General features: G+C 48.2%; 1 protein-coding gene across 3 annotated transcripts in view; it reads right to left on the bottom strand.

Moving 5' to 3' along the window:
- Positions 1-26071, bottom strand: part of RELA (RELA proto-oncogene, NF-kB subunit) — a 47529-nt gene that overhangs the window by 2347 nt on the left and 19111 nt on the right. For 2 of the 3 annotated variants that reach the window (XM_077287467.1, XM_077287469.1), the window contains 4 exons: positions 12134-12238; positions 10375-10587; positions 9617-9697; positions 943-1002 (listed from right to left, as the gene is read on the bottom strand). In XM_077287467.1, coding sequence (XP_077143582.1) covers positions 943-1002; positions 9617-9697; positions 10375-10587; positions 12134-12238 — 459 coding nt within the window. The remainder of the gene's footprint in view (positions 1-942; positions 1003-9616; positions 9698-10374; positions 10588-12133; positions 12239-26071) is intronic. The other variant, XM_077287468.1, reaches the window with a different exon arrangement.

Below are 26071 nucleotides of genomic sequence, written 5' to 3'. Positions count from 1 at the left end.
AATTGTGTTACAGGCAAATATTTCACAGCCCAGAGCACCTGCTGCCATTCTTCTGCACTTCAGTTCCCATGTTTCCGCTTGCCTTTGTTTTCATGTGGAAGGTATGGTTTTGGGCCACAATTCTTTCATGAAGACCACTTCTCTAAACAATTGATGGGTGTAGCTGGATCTCACAAGGCTGAGCTAATGTCACAGCTGGACATCTTCCGATTTCAAATGGATGTAAGAATGATGTGTCTCATCTCCTACACTAAATTTTCTTGGCCAACCACTGCGCCTACGGTTCTCAATGTTGCCCATTTCTTAGTGCTTCTTCAAATAGAGCTTGAACAACACATCTTGAAGCCCAGTCCGCATTGTAAATCTTTGCCTGGGTGAGACCTTCTGGATGCAGTACAACTACCTTGTGTCTTGTTGCGGTGCGCAGTCTTGCTATGGTGTATGACCTGTGATGTGAAACGGTCTTCCACAACCTCACCTTTGTAACAGTTTGTCTGTTCCTCACCCAGTATTAAAGTCTCTTACACAGATGATGTTTCAGTTAATCACTGTTTCAACCTCCACACGAAAATGATCATTACCTGTTTGGTAGAATTGGTTACTCATAAACCTGACTATAATCCTACAAAATCCCTGACTGTGTGCAAATGAACAGTACCAAGAAGAATTGATGATTTGATAAACTTTTTAAGGCAAAAGGGCAGTTACATCAAATATTGATTGGATTTCAATTTCTCTTAATTCAATTTGCATTATGCTAATGGAATAAAATAACTATTATTAACACAGAGTTTTTTAATGCATTCTTGCTTTGCAGCATTTTCCCCACACATGCCTAAAATTTCTGCATATAAATTAAGATTTTTCATTGATATATTGCAATTAACACACGCCTGCATGTCACAGTACTAAAAATACTATAGGCACCATAACCATACATACCAATCTTTGCAATATTCCGGTTTGGAATAGCAATTTTTCGCTGGGTCTTTAATTCAACCCCTATAAAAGCACAAATGAGAAATTGACTTTAAAGTTTGATCCAAACATGTCAGGCTTCACTTTTGCATTGAACCAATTTTGAAAGGAAAAAAGAAAAAAAATATAGACAAAGTGAGTTATTAGGGGAATTTGAGGTTAGGTTAATGGTCCTGGCAATGAAAATAAAAATGAAATTCCATAATTTTGTATTACATTTAATAATGAAAAGTTTTGCTTTCATAATAATAATTAAAAAAAATTAAAAGTATACATATACTATTTGGAATTTAACAGCAAAAACTAATATAATGTACAAATGTGTGTCAGCGAAGCAGGAGAGAAAAAAAAACAAAAAAACAGGATTTTTGGTTGCTTACTGTAAAATCTGTTTCTCTGAGCCTTCATTGGGGGACACAAGTACCATGGGGTGTATGCTGCTGCCACTAGGAGGCTGACACTATGCACAAAAAAAGTTAGCTCCTCCTCTGCAGTGTACACCCCACCGACTGGCATTATGAACTTCAGTTAGTGAGAAAGCAGTAGGAGAAAAACAATAAGATTGAAATAACCACAAACATGAGAACTGTAAACGTTAGAACAGTCATAGAACATAGAACCGTAGAAACTAAACAACATGGGAGGGTGCTGTGTCCCCCAATAAAGGCTCCGAGAAACAGATTTTATGGTAAGCAACCAAAAATCCTGTTTTCTCTATCGCCTCATTGGGGGGACACAGGAATCATGAGATGTCCCAAAGCAGTCCCTGGGGGGGAAAAAACAGACTTCCATCAGGTCAGAGGACTCACCATTGCCGCATGCAAGATCCATCTGCCTAGGCTGGCGTCCGCCGAAGCGTAGGTATTGCCCTTTTGGCGAACGTGTGGATGGAAGACCAGGTTGCCGCTTTGCAAAGCTGTAGGGCGGGAGCCCTGTAGTGCACCATCCAGGAGGCGCCGACTGCCCGGGTAGAGTGAGCCTTAATCCCAGGAGGGGGCACTCTGTTCTTGACCCGGTAAGCCTCCAAAAATGCCGTTCTGACCCAGCGAGCAATAGTCGCCTTGGAGGCCGGCAAGCCTCTACGCGTGCCATCAGGAATGACGAAAAGCAAATCCGTCTTCCGGAAAGAGGCCGGTTCTAGCCAGGTAAATCCTTACCGCCCTGACGAGGTCCAGCTTGTTCAACAATCGCTCCAGAGGATGAGTCGGAGCTGGACAAAAGGAAGGGAGAACGATGTCCTCGTTGAGGTGGAAACCACCTTAGGAAGGAAGACGGAGGCCTCCGGACCACCTTGTCCTGGTGGATAACCAGGAAAGGAGGTCGGCAAGAAAGGGCCGCCAACTCAAAAATACGCCAGACAGAGGTGATGGCAACAAGAAAAGACACCTTCCAAGATAGAACTGACAGGGAGACCTCCCTGAGAGGCTCAAAGGGGGAACCCCTCAGAACTTCCAGACAAGATCAAGATCCCATGAATCAACAGGAGCCCTGTACGGAGGAGCAGTATGAGCTACTCCCTGAAGGTCTTGACCTGTGGCCGAGAAGATCACGTCTTCTGGAAGAGGATGGAGAGCGCAGAAACCTGGCCCTTTAGGGAGCTAAGGGCAAGGCCCGCATTCAATCCTGCCTGAAGGAAGGCCAAAATGGAAGGAAGAGAAAAGGACATAGGTGAAATGTGGTTGGACTTGCACCAACGGGGTAAGCCATCCAGGTACGATAATAGACCCTGGAAGACGAAGGTTTCCTAGCCTGGATCAAAGTGTGAATCACCCGATCCGTTTGGACGCCCTTACAACTGCGGTCTCAACAACCACGCCGTTAAACTGAGTGACCGAGAATTCGGGTGGCAGATCGGACCCTGAGACAGCAGATCAGGTCTGTCTGGAAGCCGCCAGGGGCGTCCTCGAGAAGATTGACGATCTCTGCAAAACAAGATCTCCTGGGCCAATCCGGGGCGATTAAAATGACCGGCACCCCTTCCGCCTTGATCTTTTTCAACAGCTTGGGAAACAAGGGCAGGGGTGGAAACAGATAGGGGAGCAAGAACTGCAACCAAGGAATGACTAGAGCATCAACACCACTGCGAGAGGATCGCGGGACCTTGGGATGACCTGAGGGACCTTCCTGTTAATTCGGGACACCGTGAGGTCCACTTCCGGAGTCCCCCATCGAAGAAAAATCTGATGGAAGACCTCCTGAAGCAAGGACCATTCCCCTGCCGCGAGGCCCTCGCGGCTGAGGAAGTCGGCGGACCGGTTGTCCACGCCGGGGACATGCACCCCGGATGTCACCAGGACCGTTGCCTCTGCACAAAGGAGGATCCTGGATACCTTGGCCGAGGCCAGAGAACTCCGAGTCCCCCCCCTTGGTGGTTGACATATGCCACTGCTGTGGCATTGTCCATCTGGATTCGAATTGGCAGACCCCTGAGAATCCTTACCCAGTGAAGAAGAGACAGAAAGATGACCCGGAACTCGAGGACATTGATCGGCAGAGAGGACTCCTGCGCCGACCAACGACCCTGAACAGTCAGGTGACAAAGCCCCGCACCTCAGCCGAGCAGGCTGCCATCCGTCGTCACCACCTGCCAGAGAACTGGAAGGGTCTGCCCTAGGATATGAGAGGTGACCTCGGACACCAGTTGAGGAACCGTTTGACCCGGGGAGAATGCCAGATCTGACGGTGCAGGAAAAAGACAGACCTGTCCCACTGTGATAGAATAACCTGCTGAAGAGGTCTTGAGTGAAATGGGCAAAGGGAATCGCTTCCAATGTTGCAACCATCCTCCCCACGACCTTCATGGCCAATCGGAAAGGAGGGAAGCCGAGAACCCTGGTGCAAGCGAACTTCCCGACGAAGGAGGGATATCTTGTCTTCGGGAAGGAAGACTCTGGTCCGACAAGTGTCTAGCATGCCCAGAAATACGAGGCGCTGAGAAGGAACAAGACAGGACTTCTTCCTATTGACGAGCCACCCGAAACGGGCTAGAGTGTCGAGGACGATGGATAGACTTTCGGAAGCCTGAGACAGAAATTCCTGAGCTTCCATAGAAGCGATTACTGAACGAGGGGATCCCATCCTGAAGTGTCTCAGACGAAACTTCTTGTTCAGCAATTTGAGATCCAGACTGGGACGAACCTTGTCGTCCTTTTTCGGTACAAAGAGACTCGAACAGAAGCCTGTGAGCCGTTCCTTTTCTGGGACGGGAACAATTACCCCAGATTTAAGGAGGGAAACAATGGCTGCAAAGAAACCCGGGACTAGAGCGGGGTCTCTTGGAGGTCGGGATTCGAAGAAACGATCCCGGGGCTGTGAAATGAATCCATTCTGTATCCAGAGGATACAAGTTCCCTGACCCAAGCGTCCTCTACTGAGGAGACCCAGACGTCTCTGAAGAAGAGGAGACGGCTGCCCAGCCTGGGAAATGTGCTGGGGTCTAGTCGTGAGTAGGGTTGAGCGAAACGGGTCGTTCATTTTCATAAGTCGCCGACTTTTGGCAAAGTCGGCGTCTCATGAAACCCGACCCGATCCCTGTGTGGGGTCGGCCATGCGGTACGCGATCTAGGCGCGAAAGTCGCGTTTCGTATGACGCGTTTAGCGCCATTTTTGCAGCCAATGAAGGAGCGGTAGAGTGATGACGTAGGTGTTAGGGGGCGTACACAACAACAGGCATTTTTTTCGCGTGCATCACAGCGATGTGCAAAAGTGTAAAATGAGCGTTCTGGGAGTGATGTGGAAAATCAGCGTTTAGGAGAGAGGGAGAGGGAGAGGGAGAGGGAGAGGGAGAGGGAGAGGGAGAGGGAGAGGGAGAGGGAGAGGGAGAGGGAGAGAGAGAGAGAGAGAGAGAGAATTTTTAAAAATAATAATTAAAAAATTTCTTCATTGGGTTTCGTGTTTCGTCCGAAACCCGACTTTTAACGGTGGTCGGCCGATTACACTCGACTCGACTTTTAAGACAGTCGGGTTTCACAAAACCCGACTCGACCCTAAAACCTAAAGGTCGCTCAACCCTAGTCGTGAGTCATGCCTCGGTGGATCTTCCAGTCCTAGACCTGGAGGATCTACATTGGGAGTAGCGGGAACGCCAGGAAGGAGTGGGTCTGAAGGATACCTACTTCTCTTAACGTGCCTGTGGCCTCTGCTGTTGGGAAAAGGAATCTGATGCCGCGAAACCACGAAAAAGGCCGAAAAGACCGAAGTTGCCGCCTAGGGGGAGGTCGGCGAGGTCTGGACTGGGGGAGAAGGGAACTGGTGCCCCCGGTGGTGTCCTTAATAATTTGGTCCAGCTTGGAACTGAAAAGACGTGATCCTTGAAAAGGCAGGCTGGTAAGGGACTTCTTTGATGACAAATCCGCCTGCCAGGGCTTGAGCCAAACGGTGCGACGGCTGGCAACAACATTACTGAACGCCTGAGCGGCACAAGACGCGGCGTCCAGGAATGCGGAAACCAAATATTCCCCGGCGTGAGTAATCTGGGTGGCAAGTTCCGCCAACCGGTCTGGTGGAGCTCCGGCTTGAATGCCCCAACGGAGTTGTTTAGCCCATTCGGATACAGACTTCGAAACCCAAGTGGAAGCAAAGGCCGGGCATAGGGAAGACGTGGCAGCTTCGAAAGCCGACTTCGCGAAGGATTCAATGATCCTATCGATGGAATCTTTCAGAGACGCTCTACTGGACAGCGTGAGGACTGTGTTGGTGGCAAGTCTAGAAACCGTCGGATCCACAGAGGGAGAAGTCGTCCAGTTGGCGATGAGATCCAGAGGGAAGGGATATAAGACGCCAAGGCGCTTGCCTCTTTGAAAACGTCTGGTCGAATTCTCCCTTTCTCTGGCCAGAAGTTCATCGAATTCAGGATGAGGAGCGAATACCTTGGGAGGTAGTTTAGACCGTCTAAACGAAACCGCCTGATCTGCGGGTTCCGTAGAGGAATCTTTGATGGCACAGGTCTGATTGGTCGCTCCAATGAGGCTTTGAACCATATCCCTCATGCTGGCGATTTGGTTCGAATCCGGCCCCAAATTAACCTCCAAAGGCGCATCAGAGAAAGCCTCGCCTGAGTCCGGGGAGAAGGACCAGGGGTAAGTCGACCACAGAGAAGGACCGTGGGGCGAGATGGACCGAGAAGAGAACTCAGACCGGCGTTCCTGTCTGGATCTTTTGCGGCCTATATTGGAAGTCTCGGATGGAGCTTCTTGCGACCCGCTGGCTACTACGGAAGTCTGCAGGGGCAACCGATCGAGCACGGACACAAGGGTCTGGGACTCCCGTGTGAGATCCGCTACTGATAGAGACAGAGGAGGCCCAGCCTGGGGTGGGGACTTCGCTCTCAGGCGGAACAGCAGGGGGTTCCTGGGTGGTGGGCATAATGGGGTTGCTGCAGGCCTGCCTGAGGGAAGCTTGCAGTTACAAGACGAACACGCAAAGTGTTTCACTAAGGCACAGGCAGTAGGGGAAAAAGTAGGAGGTCGGCAGCGACCTCCCTTAGAATTAGACCTGACGAACGGGCCCCTGAGGAAAATGTCAGAAGGTTAGGGGACAGGGGAGATGGTGAGGACGCCAGGAATTCGCGCTCTTAAGATGGGTGAAGAAAAGTGTTCCTGGCACTGAAATGAGTACCTGCAGTGGCACGGGGAGTTGTGGGCAGAGCTAACCACCAGGCCAGGAGCACCAAGATGGCGCCGGTGGACGGAGCTCGCCGATGATAGTCGGGCGGGAGAAAAGCCCGCCCGAGGGAAAGGAAGTGGGTGGAGTCGTGGCGCCGGATGTAGGTCCCGGGAAGGGCCTACACAAAAAAGCACAGTGCGGCCGCAGGAGAAAGCGCAGTGCAGGCAGCCGCGCCTTGTCAGAAAAGAATAGTGCGGCTGCCGGAGGAAAGCAGCGTGGCTGCCTGCACGGCCACCGTGCTGGGGGGAGGAAGCGGTGCGTCAGAATACAGTGCGGCCGGAGGAAAAAAGCAGCGCAGTGGCCTATAAGGCCACCGCGCCAGACTCAGAACAGTGCGGCCGCCAAAGGAAGTAGCATGGCTGCCACGCGTGGGGCCAATAAGGAGTGCTGACCAGGCCAAGGCACCCTGGAAAAAACTCTGCATCACTGTGTGAAATAGGGGCAACTGCCGGATCCCAAGGGACCTCCCAATGACTACCCCGGATCTGACCAGGGTAGGGGTATGTGGAATACTCACATAAAACATCCCACGCCGTCCTTACTAACCTCAATCCGGGGGAAGATATCAGACGTCCAGGGAGCTGATGGACGTCCTCGTCTCCACAACCGACAGGCTCTGGTGGGCGAGTGGGTGGGGGAAGGAGCTAGGACCGGGCTTCTAAGCACGCTTGTCTGCTAGGATCTTGGTCCTGCTGTGGGATCTATGAGGATACGGGGCGGGGTGGCAGTACACGCCGTACTCATAGTCCATAATGTGGGATTACAGTTGTGACTGTTCACACTGTATCCCTCCGGAAAATCTGAAAAGGAACGACGCACATTGAGGTAGATAAGGGTCTAATGAAAGACCCGTGTCCACCTCCTACTGACACTAAGCTAAACTGAGGTTCATAATGCCAGTCGGTGGGGTGTACACTGCAGAGGAGGAGCTAACTTTTTGTGCATACTGTCAGCCTCCTAGTGGCAGCAGCATACACCTCATGGTTCCTGTGTCCCCCAATGAGGCGATAGGGTACTGTCACACAGTACCATTTTGATCGCTACGACGGCACGATCCGTGACGTCGCAGCGATCGTATGATTATCGCTCCAGCGTCGTAGACTGCGGTCACACGTTGCAATCACGGCGCTGGAGCGATGCCGAAGTCCCCGGGTAACCAGGGTAAACATCGGGTAACTAAGCGCAGGGCCACGCTTAGTTACCCGATGTTTACCGTGGTTACCAGCGTAAACGTAAAAAAACCAAACAGCACATACTTACATTCCGGTGTCTGTTCCTCTGCGTCTCAGCTTCTCTGCACTGTGTTATGCACAGCGGCCGGAAAGCAGAGCGGTGACGTCAGACGTCACCGCTGTGCTCGCTTTCCGGCCGCTGTGCATAACACAGTGCAGAGAAGCTGAGACGCCGGAGGACAGACACCGGAATGTAAGTATGTGCTGTTTGTTTTTTTTACGTTTACGCTGGTAACCACGGTAAACATCGGGTTACTAAGCGCGGCCCTGCGCTTAGTTACCCGATGTTTACCCTGGTTACAAGCGAATGCATCTTTGGATCGCTGTCACACACAACGATCCAGCGATGTCAGCGGGTGATCAAGCGACGAAAGAAAGTTCCATACGATCTGCTACGACGTACGATTCTCAGCAGGATCCCTGATCGCTGCTGCGTGTCAGACACTGCGATATCGTAACGATATCGCTAGAACGTCACGAATCGTACCGTCGTAGCGATCAAAATTGCACTGTGTGACAGTACCCATAGAGAAAAGATATTTTGTAACAAAAATAAAATTGTGCCTAAAATACTATTAAAATATTCAATATTATAAAACGTAAAATATTATATTCCAATATTATAAAATGTATTAAACATTCTCATTTTAAGTTATCCTATATTATAAAAATAAATTTTTGTAAAAATAGTTTTATTCCTGCTTTTAATTAATACACAGTTGTACATTATATTGTTTGATGTTACAAGTATCCATAGGGCAAGAAGGAGACTCAAAGTATATTTAAAAAAAAAAAAAAAAAAGTACGGACTTGTAAATATATCAAGCAATGCCCAACACACACATTCTCGTATACACGGTGTGGTGATACGCTACCTGAGTGTGTTGGGGGACACTCGCTTGGCATAGGGTTCAAGCACTCAGGCACGGTACCTCACACAAATCTGGTCAAATATGGTTTATTAAACTTCATAAACCACATGACATACAGTCTATTTCATTATGTCCATGAACTTATCACGACCACCAGTCTGTTCATGTAGCAGATACACTTCTCTGCCATATATTACAATCCCCTTGTCCGGGGTTACCTTTCAGGAGTTCCACTTCACGTCAATCCCAGGTCCTCAACACAGTCCGACCAGGTCTACGGTCTCTAGGTGCTTCCAGGACAACTCCACTCCCAGGAGCCTCCAACACTGACCATCCAGGACCTACAGCACACAGGCCACTCTGCAGTGTCCAGCCAGGACACATGGAAGTGTGTCCACCCTGACAGACTCCCAAAAACACTCACACCATGTGCTACACACACACACACACACACACACACACCTCTTTTACATAGGTGTAACCACACCCAGGTACCTGTCACATGGCCAGTCAGGTGAGCGTGACATCACCACAGGTCCTTACACGCAAAACCATCTTAGGTGTTCAGACACGCCTCTTTGGGTGGGTTTGAAGGTGACTGGACCCACACATCTCTCCAATCACCTGGAAGCCTTCCCAATGTAAACAAAACACTCAGCAGTAGATCTGCTTTAGCAAAACATACCCAGGCTTCCATCACAGGGCCACCCACCTCTGCAATGCATATCGGCCATTCACAACACTGCCAGTCACTGTTTCATCACAATTATGCTTCCAAGTGCATCTTGAAGTGCACAGACAGCGCCCCCTGGCTGTAACATTGGTCACTGCACCACAACGGTGACAATAGTAAACGCAGAGTAGGCTTACCAGCAAAAGGGCTTTTTTTCACAATATGCTTAAAACTTTCTAAACTTCTTTTCCTTTTTTCTTCAATATGATGAAGATCGCCTAGACAATAAAATACAAACAATTTATTTCTTATGATATTTTGAAGTTGCCAAATGTAGATATGTCTTCATGTTTTGCAGGTGTGGAGTGAAGAAATTACTGACGCAATTGGAGAATTCTAAAACTAAAATAAAACAATTAACTAGATCTAAATGAGCTTTTCGGTATATTTAGGAGAGTAAGTAAATATAGGCACAAGTGATGGGAACATGTCACTCAAACTTTTTTACATCCATAACTGTAAAGTAAGGAAATGTTAAAACATGCAAGTTATCTAGAATACTGAGGCACAAGGTGTTGTCGGTGGAACATATGGTTTGCATTTTTTTAAAATCTTTTGTTATTTAGAAAACTATTATAGTAACAAGGGTTGATCCATTTGCCTGATCACACTCCTCCTGATCACACTCCTCCTGATCACACTCCTCCTGATCACACTCCTCCTGATCACACTCCTCCTGATCACACTCCTCCTGATCACACTCCTCCTGATCACACTCCTCCTGATCACACTCCTCCTGATCACACTCCTCCTGATCACACTCCTCCTGATCACACTCCTCCTGATCACACTCCTCCTGATCACACTCCTCCTGATCACACTCACTGTGCCATCAGCATAAATCGGCCCCGAATTTCATGGATGAAAGAATCTTCGGCCGTGTGAGCCAACATACCTTCATACGGTACATATTGGAACTCCATCGGTTCACTGACTTCTTTGTCAGATGGCCTTCTCAACTGCATCTGGACTTTCACAGGGTGCCGGATTTCTGGATCCTGGTAGGCGGGTGTCTTGAAGACTATAGCTACCTGCCTGTGAACATCTGCTTGGGAAAATGACCCTCGTGCTTCCCAATTTCCATGTACAAACACAACCTCAATGTCTTCTGGGAAGTTAAAACAAGAACTAGTTATCTTTTATTTTTTTTTAACAACCCTTTTCATTTAAATCTTATAAAACACTGTCTCTTTCTACTTGATAAATATCTACATTTCTTAAACATTTGTTTCCTGCAAAGTGATCAACAGCATTCAACATAATCCCCTTTGACAGTTCAGGATGGCGGTATGGTTGCACCACTGCGCTGTACTGTGCATTCTCAGACTCTGCAAGCAGAGGCAGCGTGGCCTCTGCACACCGGAAAAGTGCAGCTTGGCCTCTGAACGCCGGAAAAGTGCAGCTTGGCTTCTGCCAATATATATGTATGTGCGTTTTCTAAACTTTTTTAAACCTCCCTTGGGATAGCAACTGCAAGCGAGATGACACTGGTTTGCAGGTTACAACCAGTTGCTCTGAGCTCTGATCACATAACCGGACTGCATAACTTAAGATTTCCTCCCTTACACTTGGAATTGAATTGGTTATCCAAGTGGAATGATGTGAGTATCTAAATACCATATTTTTCAGATAAGACGCACTTTTCCCCCCCCAAATTTGGGAGGAAAAACGGGGTGTGTCTTATAATAGCTTCAAAGGTATCTTACTTGGGAGGTGGTGGCGATGGAGCGGGGGTGGTCACAGGAGCCAGGATCACTGATTAAGTAGGTCGGCGGCAGGAGCGGGACGATTCTACTGCTCTCTCAGAAGATGTTGGCCCCAGTCAGCGGAGGTCCCCTCTCCCACACATATCCCTGCGGTGGGCTTCGGGAAAATAGCTGCCGGAGGCAGGGCATGCGCAGATTGAGATCTTGGGATATCACATCTCAATCTGCGCGTGCGCCGCCTCCGGCAGTTATTTTCCCGTAGCCCACCGCAGGGATATGTACGGGAGAGGGGACCTCCGCTCACCGGTGCTGACATCTTCTGAAAGAACAGGGTCCACAGCATCGCCCCGCTCCTCCTGCCGCCGACCTCCTGAATCGGTGACCCTTCTGAGAGAATGGGGCCACTCATCGCCCCACTGCTGCCGACGCCGACCCCGGCTCCTGTTACCCCGCTCCTCCGCTGCTGCCCCTCATGTAAGCTACCATTAAAACAAAAACATTTTTTTTCTATTTTCCACCCCAAAATTTGGGGTGCGTCTTACAATCCGCGAAATACAGAAAATCCTGAAGATGTTATTTTGTAAAGTGGGGTCATGTTTTGTGACCGTTGTAGTACACAGTAAAAAATATAAGGTCCATTACACAGCAGAGGAGGGGGCTGCCGTCTTCTACCCCATGCATTGCTTATATTCAGCAACCACTAGATCAGACAAAGCTAATTGGTGGGCTGTGCTGGGTTTTGGACCCCCAATGATCTCATAATGATGAGATATCCTACTAATAAGTCATCAATATGAGAGTCCCTTTGATAAGACCAACTATTTTTCAGGGGTTAGTTCCCAAGTCAGTCATCTACCAGGCTGCAAACTTAAGAATTACACCAAAATAAAGTACTTTTATGGAAACACAACATCAAAAGGACATTTGGAGGCCTATACGACACGGTACCTTTTTGCACTTTATCACATAGTAAAAATATCTCATCGCCTCCCAAGCAACTTCCAGAATTCTTGTTCACTCTACAAATCTTCAGTTCGGCAGTGTTAGGAGCTCCTACAAGGCGATACAATAAAGACACAGAAGTAAACACAACTGTACCACCAGTGAAAAGCAATTAACGGTTACATAATAACACCTATATATTATTTCAATATATGCTTTTACTATTTTTTTTATCCCATGTATTTAAATTTTGCCTTCATTAACACTTTTGTAAAAGTAATTTTTTTTATAATTCGGTTACTGGCATAATTTTATTTTTTATTTTTTTTGAGTGGCAGACAATAAAAATACACTTTTTTTTTTTTTAATCTGTGTGGTCTAGATAGATGTACAATACAAAACTCCGGTGCAAATAATTGGACAAAATCCAGAGTGGGTGAAAAATGCAGAAGTGGTGATGAGTTTCTATGATACTTTAAGGGTATGTGCACATGCTGTGGTTTTTGCTGCGGATCCGCAGCAGTTTTCCATGCGGTGTACAGTACCATGTAAACCTATGGAAAACAAAAACTGCTGTGCACATGCTGCGGAAAAAAAACGCGTGGAATCACTGCGTTTTTTTTCCCGCAGCATGTCAATTCTTTGTGCGGAATCCGCAGCGGTTTGACACCTGCTCCATATTAACCCCTTTCTGTCATTGGACGTACTATTCCGTCCATGTGGGGTGGGCCCTACTTCCCAAGGACGGAATAGTACGTCCAGCACGATCGGCCGCGCTCACGGGGGGAGCGCGGCCGATCGCGGCCGGGTGTCAGCTGACTATCGCAGCTGACATCCGGCACTATGTGCCAGGAGCGGTCACGGACCGCCCCCGGCACATTAACCCACGGCACACCGCGATCAAACATGATCGCGGTGTACCGGCGGTATAGGGAAGCATTGCGCAGGGAGGGGGCTCCCTGCGTGCTTCCCTGAGACCCCCGGAGCAACGCGATGTGATCGCGTTGCTCCGAGGGTCTCCTACCTCCTTCCTGGCTGCAGGTCCCGGATCCAAGATGGCCGCGGCATCCGGGTCCTGCAGGGAAGGAGGTGGCTTACCGAGTGTCTGCTCAGTGCAGACACTTGGTAAGCCTGCAGCCCTGCACAGCAGATCGCAGATCTGGCAGAGTGCTGTGCACACTGCCAGATCAATGATCTGTGATGTCCCCCCCTGGGACAAAGTAAAAAAGTTAAAAAAAAATGTCCACATGTGTAAAAAAAAAAAAAAAAAAAAAATAAAAAAAATTCCTAAATAAATAAATAAATTAAAAAAATTCCCATAAATAAATTTCTCTATCTAAATAAAAAAAAAATCAAACAATAAAAGTACACATATTTAGTATCGCCGCGTCCGTAACGACCCCACCTATAAAACTACATAACTAGTTAACCCCTTCAGTGAACACCGTAAAAAAAAAAAAAAAACGAGGCAAAAAACAACGCTTTATTCTCATACCGCCAATCAAAAAGTGGAATAACACGCGATCAAAAAGACAGATAAAAATAACCATGGTACCGCTGAAAACGTCATCTTGTCCCGCAAAAAACGAGGTGCCATACACCATCATCAGCGAAAAAATAAAAAAGTTATAGTCCTCAGAATAAAGCGATGCCAAAATAATTATTTTTTCTATAAAATAGCTTCTATCGTATAAAAGCGCCAAAACATAAAAAAATGATGTAAATGAGATATCGCTGTAATCGTACTGACCCGAAGAATAAAACTGCTTTATCAATTTCACCAAACGCGGAACGGTATAAACGCCTCCTCCAAAAGAAATTAATGAATAGCTGGTTTTTGGTCATTCTGCCTCACAAAAGTCGGAATAAAAAGCGATCAAAAAATCTCCCGTGCCCGAACATGTTACCAATAAAAACGTCAACTCGTCCCGCAAAAAACAAGACCTCACATGACTCTGTGGACTCAAATATGGAAAAATTATAGCTCTCAAAATGTGGTAACGCAAAAAATATTTTTTGCAATAAAAAGCGTCTTTCAGTGTGTGACAGCTGCCAATCATAAAAATCCGCTAAATAACCCACTATAAAAGTAAATCAAACCCCCCTTCATCACCCGCTTAGGCTACGTTCACATTTGTGTTGTGCGCCGCAGCGTCGGCGACGCAACACACAACGCAGGAACACCGCATGCACAACGCTGCGTTTTGCGACGCATGCGTCTTTTTTTGCTTGATTTTGTACGCACAAAAAATGCAACTTGCTGCGTCCTCTGCGCCATGACGCGTGCGCCGCAGTGACGCATGCGTCGCAAAACGCAAGTGCAACGCATGTCCATGCGCCCCCATGTTAAATATAGGGGCGCATGACGCATGCGTCGACGCTGCGGCGCAGAACGCTAATGTGAACGTAGCCTTAGTTAGGGAAAAATTAAAAAAATTTAAAAAATGTATTTATTTCCATTTTCCCATTAGGGTTAGGGCTAGGGTTAGGGTTAGGGCTAGGGTTAGGGCTAGGGTTACATTTAGGGTTGGGGCTAAAGTTAGGGTTAGGGTTGGGGCTAAAGTTAGGGTTAGGATTACATTTACGGTTGGGAATAGGGTTGGGATTAGGGTTAGGGGTGTGTCTGGGTTAGAGGTGTGGTTAGGGTTACCGTTGGGATTAGGGTTAGGGGTGTGTGTGGATTAGGGTTTCAGTTATAATTGGGGGGTTTCCACTGTTTAGGCACATCAGGGGCTCTCCAAACGTGACATGGCGTCCCATTTCAATTCCAGTCAATTCTGCGTTGAAAAAGTAAAACAGTGCTCCTTCCCTTCCAAGCTCTCCCGTGCGCCCAAACAGGGGTTTACCCCAATATATGGGGTATCAGCGTACTCGGAACACATTGGAGAACAACTTTTGGGGTCCAATTTCTCCTGTTACCCTTGGGAAAATACAAAACTGGGGCTAAAAAATAATTTTTGTGGAAAAAAAAAATATTTTTTATTTGCATGGCTCTGCGTTATAAACTGTAGTGAAACACTAGGGGGTTCAAAGCTCTCACAACACATCTAGATGAGTTCCTTAGGGGGTCTACTTTCCAAAATGGTGTCACTTGTGGGGGGTTTCTACTGTTTAGGTACATTAGGGGCTCTGCAAACGCAATGTGACGCCTGCAGACCATTCCATCTAAGTCTGCATTCCAAATGGCGCTACTTCCCTTCCGAGCCCTCCCATGCGCCCAAACGGTGGTTCCCCCCCCACATATGGGGTATCAGCGTACTCAAGACAAATTGGACAACAACTTTTGGGGTCCAATTTCTCCTGTTACCATTGGGAAAATACAAAACTGGGGGCTAAAAAATAATTTTGGGGGGAAATTTTTTATTTTTTTATTTTCACGGCTCTGCGTTATAAACTGTAGTGAAACACTTGGGGGTTCAAAGTTCTCACAACACAACTAGATAAGTTCCTTGGGGGGTCTAGTTTCCAATATTGGGTCACTTGTGGGGGGTTTCTACTGTTTAGGAACATTAGGGGCTCTGCAAACGCAATGTGACGCCTGCAGACCAATCCATCTAAGTCTGCATTGCAAATGATGCTCCTTCCCTTCCGAGCTCTGCCATGCGCTCAAACGGTGGTTCCCCCCCAGATATCAGGTTATCAGCGTACTCAGGACAAATTGGACAACAATATATAGGGTCTAATTTCTCCTGTTACCCTTGGAAAAATACAAAACTGGGGGCTAAAAAATAATTTTTGTGGAAAAAAAAATATTTTTTATTTGCACGGCTCTGCGTTATAAACTGTAGTGAAACACTTAGGGGTTCAAATCTCTCACAACACATCTAGATGAGTTCCTTAGGGGGTCTACTTTCCAAAATGGTGTCACTTGTGTTTTTTTTTTACTGTTTAGGTACATTAGGGGCTCTGCAAACGCAATGTGACGCCTGCAGACCATTCCATCTAAGTCTGCATTCCAAATGGCGCTCCATCCCTTCCGAGCCCTCCCATGCGCTTAAACGGTGGTTCCCCCCCACATATGGGGTATCAGCGTACTCAGGACAAATTGGACAACAACTTTTTGGGTCCAATTTCTCCTGTTACCCTCGGGAAAATACAAAACTGGGGGCTAAAATATAATTTTTGTGGGAAAAAATTTGTGTTTTATTTTTACGGCTCTGCATTATAAACTTCTGTGAAGCACTTGGTGGGTCAAAGTGCTCACCACACCTCTAGATAAGTTCCTTAGGGGGGTCTACTTTCCAAAATGGTGTCACTTGTGGGGGGGTTTCAATGTTTAGGCACATCAGTGGCTCTCCAAACGCAACATGGCGTCCCATCTCAATTCCTGTCAATTTTGCAGTGAAAAGTCAAACGGCGCTCCTTCCCTTCCGAGCTCTCCCATGCGCCCAAACAGTGGTTTACCCCCACATATGGGGTATCAGCGTACTCAGGACAAATTGCACAACAACTTTTGTGGTCCAATTTCTTCTCTTACCCTTGGGAAAATAAAAAATTGGGGGCGAAAAGATCATTTTTGTGAAAAAATATGATTTTTTATTTTTACGGTTCTGCATTATAAACTTCTGTGAAGCACTTGGTGGGTCAAAGTGCTCACCACACCTCTAGATAAGTTCCTTAGGGGGTCTACTTTCCAAAATGGTGTCACTTGTGGGGGGTTTCAATGTTTAGGCACATCAGTGGCTCTCCAAACGCAACATGGCGTCTCATCTCAATTCCAGTCAATTTTGCATTGAAAAGTCAAATGGCGCTCCTTCGCTTCCGAGCTCTGTCATGCGCCCAAACAGTGGTTTACCCCCACATATGGGGTATCGGCGTACTCAGGACAAATTGTATAACATCTTTTGGGGTCCATTTTCTCCTGTTACCCTTGGTAAAATAAAACAAATTGGAGCTGAATTAAATTTTGTGTGAAAAAAAGTAAAATGTTCATTTTTATTTAAACATTCCAAAAATTCCTGTGAAACACCTGAAGGGTTAATAAACTTTTTGAATGTGGTTTTGAGCACCTTGAGGGGTGCAGTTTTTAGAATGGTGTCACACTTGGGTATTTTCTATCATATAGACCCCTCAAAATGACTTCAAATGAGATGTGGTCCCTAAAAAAAATGGTGTTGTAAAAATGAGAAATTGCTGGTCAACTTTTAACCCTTATAACTCCCTAACAAAAAAAAATTTTGGTTCCAAAATGATGCTGATGTAAAGTAGACATGTGGGAAATGTTACTTATTAAGTATTTTGTGTGACATATCACTGTGATTTAATTGCATAAAAATTCAAATTTGGAAAATTGCGAAATTTTCAAAATTTTCACCAAATTTCCATTTTTTTCACAAATAAACGCAGGTAATATCAAAGAAATTTTACCACTATCATGAAGTACAATATGTCACGAGAAAACAGTGTCAGAATCACCAGGATCCGTTGAAGCGTTCCAGAGTTATAACCTCATAAAGGGACAGTGGTCAGAATTGTAAAAATTGGCCCGGTCCATAACGTGCAAACCACCCTTGGGGGTGAAGGGGTTAAAAAACCACCGGTGTAAAACCGCAGCAGAATCCGCACAAAACCGCGGTAAATCCGCAGGAAAAACGCAGTGTTTTTGCCCTGCGGATTTATCAAAATCAGTGCGGAAAAATCCGCACACCAGGACATCCGCACATACCGTTACACTCCTGGTTTTGGCTTACAAATACTGATGTGAGATACTGACCGTGAGAACGTGGCCTGAGAGACCAGTGTGAAAAAAATATAGAATATCTATATGTTTATTTTGTCGTGGCATAGTGTGGTGGAAACACAAGAACGGGGGCCCTGCTGCAAAATTCACAGTATTCTGGCAATAATGAACCATGTCCAGTTTTTAATCTTATTTTAGGTGGTGAAAAAAAAAATCACATGTTGGAAAATATTTTTTCTTCTTGTGTTGCCATTTTTCTGAGACCCATTCACTTTTCGGTTGATGGAGCTGGGTGACCACTTATTTTTTGCAGGGCAAGATGACGTATTTATTTATACCATTTTGGGATGGATATGACGTTTTGATCGCCAATTACAGTGACTAAAAGAAAAGCAAATCAAAACTTAAGTTTGGCATTCTTGAATTTTTTCGTTTAATGGTGGGGTTAATTATATTTTTATACTTTGATAAATTGGACATTTCTGAATGGAGTGATACCACATACCGTATATACTCGAGTATAAGCTGACCCGAGCATAAGCAGAGGCACCCACTTTTGCCACGAAAAACTGGGTAAGCTTATTGACTCGAGTATAAGCCGGGTATGCATTGTCCCCTCATCCCTGTCCTGGTGTGCATGGCTCCCCACTCCCTGTCCTGGTGTGCATGGCTCCCCACTCCCTGTCCTGGTGTGCATGGCTCCCCACTCCCTGTCCTGGTGTGCATGGCTCCCCACTCCCTGTCCTGGTGTGCATGGCTCCCCACTCCCTGTCCTGGTGTGCATGGCTCCTCAGTCCCTGTCCTGGTGTGCATGGCTCCTCAGTCCCTGTCCTGGTGTGCATGGCTCCTCAGTCCCTGTCCTGGTGTGCATGGCTCCTCAGTCCCTGTCTTGGTGTGCACGGCTCCTCAGTCCCTGTCCTGGTGTGCACGGCTCCTCAGTCCCTGTCCTGGTGTGCACGGCTCCTCAGTCCCTGTCCTGGTGTGCACGGCTCCTCAGTCCCTGTCCTGGTGTGCATGGCTCCTCATTCCTTAAAATACATCATACTCACCTACCTGCGCGCGCCTGCAGCTCTTCCTGTGCTCAGTGATCACGTGGCCCCACTCATTAAGGTAATGAATATGTGCACCACGTCTATGGGTGTGGAGATGCATGCATATTCATTACCTTAATGAGCGATGCCACGTGATCGCTCAGCACAGGAAGAGCTGCAGGCGCCGGTGGCCAGAACAAGATGCAGTGCCAGCACCGAGGGCACGCCGGTGCGTCATTAATAGGCTTTGCACCATATACTTTGCATTCCTGTGTGAACATGCCACATACAGACTATTTTTGTGCACGGGTGCTCCAAGCAGCCAATTCCTGATTGTAGGTTGGCTGCATCGGTATTATTTGCACCTGTGTTTTTGCTATCTTTACTTGGGCCTGGTGCACCCTGGTTAGTGCAATTGTTGGAGGCCTTGAACAGGTAAGCATCTCTGCCTGTTTTCTGGTGTTTTTTTGTTTAGTATAGTGGAGGTTTTTCCTCCAATGGTGTTTTTTTTAGATTAGGACTGCCAAGATACAAGGACCCTTGACGTGGGTTGGCAGCTTCAATATTGTGGCCATAATATCAACCAATACCTTGCATACATTGTTATGTTTTTGGTGCACTGTACATTTTTCCAGGGTGCGGCTGGGCCCTAGATGGCTCTGTACACTGTGGCCTCTGTTCACACAGGATGCATCATGGTTAGCCCGCTATATATATGGCGTCATTAATAGGCTTTGCACCATATACTTTGCATTCCTGTGTGAACATGCCACATACAGACTATTTTTGTGCATGGGTGCTCCAAGCAGCCAATTCCTGATTGTAGGTTGGCTGCATCGGTATTATTTGCACCTGTGTTTTTGCTATCTTTACTTGGGCCTGGTGCACCCTGGTTAGTGCAATTGTTGGAGGCCTTGAACAGGTAAGCATCTCTGCCTGTTTTCTGGTGTTTTTTTTTTTTTTTTTTTGTTTAGTATAGTGGAGGTTTTTCCTCCAATGGTGTTTTTTTTTACGCCGGTAGGAGAGTATGATGAGGGCTGGAAGCCGGCTCCTGCCTCTGTGACCCGCTGCTCCCCCTCCCCCGCTGGCTTTATGGACAATGACTCGTGTATAAGCCGAGGGGGGCGTTTTCAGCACAAAAAAATGCTTATACACGAGTATATACGGTATGTATTTTTGATGGGAATAAATGGGGGTAATTTTAACTTTTTTTTTTTTTTTTTTTTACATTTTTTACTTTAGGTGTCTTGAAAGTCTTTTGTAATTGTACATCAAATTCACATTAAAAACATAGAAAAAGATTAGGGTATAACTCCCCCCCAAAAAAACACTATTTTAAAATAACTTTTTTTTTTAAATCAGAAAAATATCTTGAAATGTATAAATTTATATCACATTGCACCTCTGGGTTCAAAACACAGAATAACATCAAATTATCAAAAACTCAATTACAGAGTACCACGACTAATACAAAATGTGAAATTCTATCCTTGAATGTAAAGGTCTCGAGTAGTGATGAGCGAACGTGCTGGGATAAGGGTGTTACCTGAGCATGCTCGGGTGCTAACCGAGTGTCTTCGGCGTGCTCGAATACTATGTTCCAGTCCCCGCGGCTGCATGTCTCACGGCTGGTCGACAGCTGAAACACATGCAGGGATGGCCTAAAAAGGAGATTTTTGTGTAGTCACCGTAAAATCTTTTTCTCTTAGCCTCTAATTGGGGGACACAGGACCATGGGTGTTATGCTGCTGTCCACTAGGAGGCGACACTATGCATAATCTGAAAAAGATTAACTGTGGCTCCTCCTCTGCAGTATACACCCCTGGACGGCATCAGCCTTCTCCAGTTTTGTGCAAAAGCAGTAGGAGGAACGTAACATGAATAACATAATTATGCCTGTAAGAAGGGAACTATGTACGAGCTCAAGAAAACAATATGAGAACTCAACAGTTACAACGGCCCGGAAAGGGCAACAGGGTGGGAGCTGTGTCCCCCAATTAGAGGCTAAGAGAAAGAGATTTTACGGTGAGTACACAAAAATCTCCTTTACTCTGTCGCCTCATTGGGGGACACAGGACCATGGGACGTCCTAAAGCAGTCCTTGGATGGGAAGCAATGGACGAATATTGTGCAGAAAGGCCCCTATACATAGGGCACCGCCGCCTGCAGAACACATCTACCCAGGCTCATGTCCGCTGAGGACTGGGTATGAACCCTGTAGTGTTTAGTAAACGTGTGTAGGCTAGTCCAAGTGGCCGCCTTACACACTTGTTGTGCCGAAGCCTGGTGCCGAATGGCCCAGGAGGCCCCTACCGCCCGTGTAGAGTGTGCCGTAATACCGGCTGGAAGAGGAGAATTCTTAATGCGGTAGGCCTCTTGTATGGTGGATTTGATCCACCTGGCAAGGGTTGCTTTTGGAAGCTAGCAGACCCTTGTGGCCGCCTTCCGGAAGGAGGAAAAGAGAATCAGACCTCCGGAAGGACGCAGTCCTAGACACGTATATACGCAATGCCCTGACGAGGTCAAGCGTATGCAGAGCCTTCTCCACTTTATGAACCGGACAAAGGGAAGGCAGAGAAATTTCCTCATTGAGGTGGAAGTTGGACACAACCTTCGGAAGGAAGGATGGGACCGTACGAAGAACTACCTTGTCCTGGTGAAAAGCCATGAAGGGCCATCTGCAGGAGAGTGCTTTCAGTTCAGACACCCTGCGTAGTGAGATGATTGCCACCAGGAAAACCACCTTCTGGGAGAGAAGACGGAGTGGGACCTCCTTAAGGGGTTCGAAGGGTGGTTCCTGCAATGCTGTCAGGACCAGGTTGAGGTCCCACGTTTCTAGTGGTCGTCTGTAGGGGGGAACCAATCGGGAAACCCCCTGAAGAAAAGTCCTTACTGGCGGCTTGGTAGCAATGCGCCCTTGAAGAAGCACTGAGAGGGCTGACACCTGGCTCTTAAGCGAGCCTAATGACAGCCTGGCCTCCAGACCCGATTGGAGAAAACCAAGTACTTTGGGTAGGGAATAAGGGAGTGGGGTTTGGCCACGAGATTCGCACCAGGTAAAGCTTTCCAGGTACAGTAATAAATCTTGGCAGACGCTGGCTTCCGTGCCCTGATCATGGTTCCAATGACGTCCGGCGAGAGCCCTGCCTGGGTTAGAACCCAGGTCTCAAGAGCCACGCCGTCAAATTGAGAGCCCCTGAGTTCTGGTGGTAGAACGGGCCTTGTGATAGAAGATCGTGGCGGTCAGGGAGACGCCAAGGGGCGTCTGCCGTAAGTTGTACGATGTCAGCGTACCATGTACATCTGGGCCAGTCCGGTGCAATTAGGATGGTTGGAACTCCCTCGTTTGATCTTCCTCACCACTCTGGATATCAGGGGGAGAGGTGGAAAAATGTACAGAAGCTGGAACTGGGTCCAGTCCTGAACCAGAGCGTCTGCTCCGAGCGAACACGCATCGTGTGTTCTGGCCATGAAGTTGGAGACCTTGGCATTGAAGTGGAATGCCATGAGGTCCACATCCGGGGTCTCCCAGCGATGGCAGATCTGGCGAAAAATTTCAGGATGGATAGACCACTCTCCCGAGTCTATTTCTTGTCGGCTGAGGAAGTCTGCTTCCCAGTTGTCCACACCCGCAATGTGGACCGCCGAGAGAACTGAATCTGTGTCCTCCACCCAGTGGAGGATGTGTGACACTTCTCGCATCGCCTGGGTACTGTGGGTTCCCCCTTGGTGATTCACATATGCCACAGTGGTGGCATTGTCCGATTGTATTCTGATGTGAGAGGCTGCCAGTAAGTGATGGAAGGCCCTCAATGCCAGGAGGATGGCACGAATTTCCAGGATGTTGATGGGCATGGTCGCTTCCACTGGGGACCACTTGCTCTATGGTGTAGGTGCACTGCACCCCAACCAGACAGGCTCGCATCGGTTGTCAGAACCTTCCACTGACCTGTGAGAAAGGATTTCCCCTTTGCTAGCGAGGTTGGCTTGAGCCACCAGTGCAGGGACCTCTTGGTTGACGACGTTAGCCGGAATTCCCTGTCGAGAGAGAAAGGGATTCCTGTCCCAGGACTTGAGAATGGCTAGTTGGAGAGGCCTGAGGTGAAACTGGGCCAAATTGGGACCGCTTCTATTGCTGCCCCCATCCTGCCGAGGACTCATGGCAAACCGGAGAGATCGAGGGGGTTTGCAGAGGAGGATGTGAACTCCTAGGCGGAGAGCCAGTGCCTTGTTCCTGGGAAAGAGCACTAGACCCCTGGAGGTGTTGTATAGCATTCCCAGGAAGGTCAGAGACTGACTCAGGGTTGGTGATGACCTTTGTAGGTTGACTAACCAGCCCATGTGACTCAGTGTCGATTGTGATTGAGACGCTGAGCTCGCAGTCCTTGAAGGTAGGAGCCTTGATGAGTAGTCGTCAAGGTATGGAACAACTACTATGCCTCTGGAGTGCAGGACGTCCATGGTGGCTGCCATGACCTTGGTAAACACTCTGGGAGCCGTGGTGAATCCGAACGGAAGAGCCACGAACTGGTAGTGGTCCTGGTCGATTGCGAACCTGAGAAAACTCTGACGAGCAGGTGCAATCGGTATATGCAGGTATGCGTCTTGTATTTCTATGAAGGCGAGATATTCTCCCTTCTCCATGGACGCAATGATGGACCGAAGGGGACTCCAGCGGAAGTGACGAACCCGTACATATTTGTGGAGTTGTTTTAGGTCCAGTATGGGCCGTACGTTGCCTCCTTTCTTGGGGACTACGAATAGATTGGAGTAGAACCCTCGGAAGCGCCCGGCCGTGGGAACCGGTACTATGACGCCTGCTTGAAGAAGTGAGGGAACCTCTTGGTGGAAGGCACGAGCCTTGGCTGGTGGTTTTGGGGGAACAGAGAGGAAGACTCGGTTCAGTGGGTTGGAGGTTGAACTCTGTCTTGTATCCGGAAGACACTAGTTCCCTGACCTACCTGTCTTCTGTAGTAGGCATCCAGACTTCCTGGAAGAGCAAAGTCGGCCGCCTACGGGTGGGATGTCTTCCGGGGTCCGTGAGTCATAAGGAGGAAAAAAAAAAAATCTTGTAAGTGCCTATAGGTTTCAGTTGAGGAGTTGAGGGAGAAGATACTCTTCCCCCCCCAGTGGCTTTGGATATCATTGTGCCCAACTTTTCACCGAAAAGTCACCCACTGAGATACGGGAGGTGCGTGAGGGACTTCTTTGAGGCTGCGTCCGCTTTCCATTCCGCAGCCAGAGGATACGCCGAATCGTGATGGCGTTTGATGCTATCCCCGCTACGCCCCTAGCTGAATCCAGAGCTGCATGAAGCATGTAATCTACTACAACTACTATTTGAACCGCTTGGTCCAACAGCTCAGGAGCAGATGCATGGAGGCCAGCTTGTAAATTTTTGGCCCAAGCCAGTATGGCCTTGGCAGCCCAAACTGAAGCGAACGCGGGAGTCAGGGAGGCCTATTGAGCTATCTGGCAGTGAAAAGAGGGTCTGTGCTGCTAGTCTAGAGTCTTGGGGGTCCACTTCGGGTGGATCTGTCCATTCCTTGGTGTCCTTCTGTGGGAAAGGGTACCTTGTCTCCCGATATTTGCAATTAGCGAATTTTTTCTCAGGCTGTGAGAGCTGCTCTATAAGGATCGCTTTAAACTCTGGGTGGTTAGAGAAAACCTTAGGCGGCTTCAGAGGTCCTTCAAAGGAAATCCTCTGGTGGCAGATTAGAAATGTCCAGCACCCGATGGATGGAAGAGATTATGTCCTCGACTAGCGCTGTATTGCTAGGGGGGATTGGGATCAGGGACCCCTCCGTTACCCTGTCTAAGTCGAAGTCGCAGATGCCTTCCGAATCCTGTGTATCACTGAGGCGTCCCCTGCTGGGTGAGCTGGGGAGGAGGCCTTCTCTGATCGGGGACTGCGGAGATCTGCATTGTCTGCCCCTGGAAAGGGACGGTCTAGATGACTTGGAACTACGGTGTCTCTCCCTAGAAGGGGATGACCGTGTGCTATGGGATGACGCAGATGGACTTGACCTATGGGTCCGCTTGCGTGCTGACCTAGACGTGGATGTGCCAGGTTGTTCTGTTCCTGAGTCAAGCTCTCCCTCTGCTGGGTAGCGGCCATAGCCGAGACATGACTCTGCAGAGCCTGAAGCAATGTGGAGGTTAGGTTATCTATAGACTGCGTCATAGATTGCGACCTCTGGGTGACCCATTCCGGCGTGGTATTAGACACCGAGGCATTGGCAGGGGCTTCTTGGGGCTCTGACGCAGTAGTCTGGATGCAGTCCTGGCAGCGCGTTACGTGCTTCCACTGGGGAGAGCTGTCCTGCAGGCTGTACAGAATGCATAATAGCAGTCCTGCCTGGTTCTCTTGGACCTTGAGCCCGGCATAGTGCACAGAGTGCAGAAGGGCTGGCTGCAAAGGACCTTACAGGGGTAGAGAAACCTATAGAGCAGGGGTGTCAAACTGCATTCCTCAAGGGCTGCAAACAGGTCATGTTTTCAGGATTTCCTTGTATTGCACAGGTGATCATTTAATCACCTGCACAGAATGATTCCAGCACCTTGTGCAATGAGAAGGAACTCTTGAAAACACGCATGGTTTGAGGCCCTCGAGGAATGCAGTTTGACAGCCCTGCTATAGAGGAGCCTTATAGGTAATATGGATTCACAGCCTGAGTAAAACAACCCAGCTGTGATCTTACCCCACCACCAGTATGCCCCTAGGTCCAGCGCCGAAGATTCACAGTCTTATGCCCCCCCGGAGACTGGCTGGCCTGGTCCTGCTGACCGGGAGATGCAGGGTTAATCCTTGCTGCAGTAGAAATGGCTGCCGAGGAGAAGAGGCAGGGGGAGAAGGGGGCGGAGAGCTGAGAAAAATGCGGCAAAGCTGTGTAAAAACGCGCCCTTTCTGTCTCGATCCGCCCCCTCTATGACACTGTATAGTGTCATATTTGTCATCCGGGGGGCGGGCCAGGGGGTGGAGAGGAGGCGGCGGCTACAGCTAGGCCGAAGCCGGGGCCTAAATTAGATGCCTGATGCCCAGAAGGGCTCCAGGCCGGTGCGAAAGTCCAGGAGGGGGTCGGATCTGAACCGGATCCCCCGGATTTAAAGGCAGGATAGCGGTGGGGCTGTAAGCGGAAGGGGGGCCCGGTGAGGGGTCCCCCTGAGGCAGTATAGAGCTGGTGCTGCCGCAGAGACAGGGGCGCAGGGAGCCCTGTGTCTGTATGTGCCATG

The sequence above is a fragment of the Ranitomeya variabilis genome, chromosome 2 (assembly GCF_051348905.1).
Source record: "Ranitomeya variabilis isolate aRanVar5 chromosome 2, aRanVar5.hap1, whole genome shotgun sequence".
Lineage (NCBI taxonomy): Eukaryota > Metazoa > Chordata > Amphibia > Anura > Dendrobatidae > Ranitomeya > Ranitomeya variabilis.
This window is presented reverse-complemented; position numbering and strand designations above follow the sequence as displayed.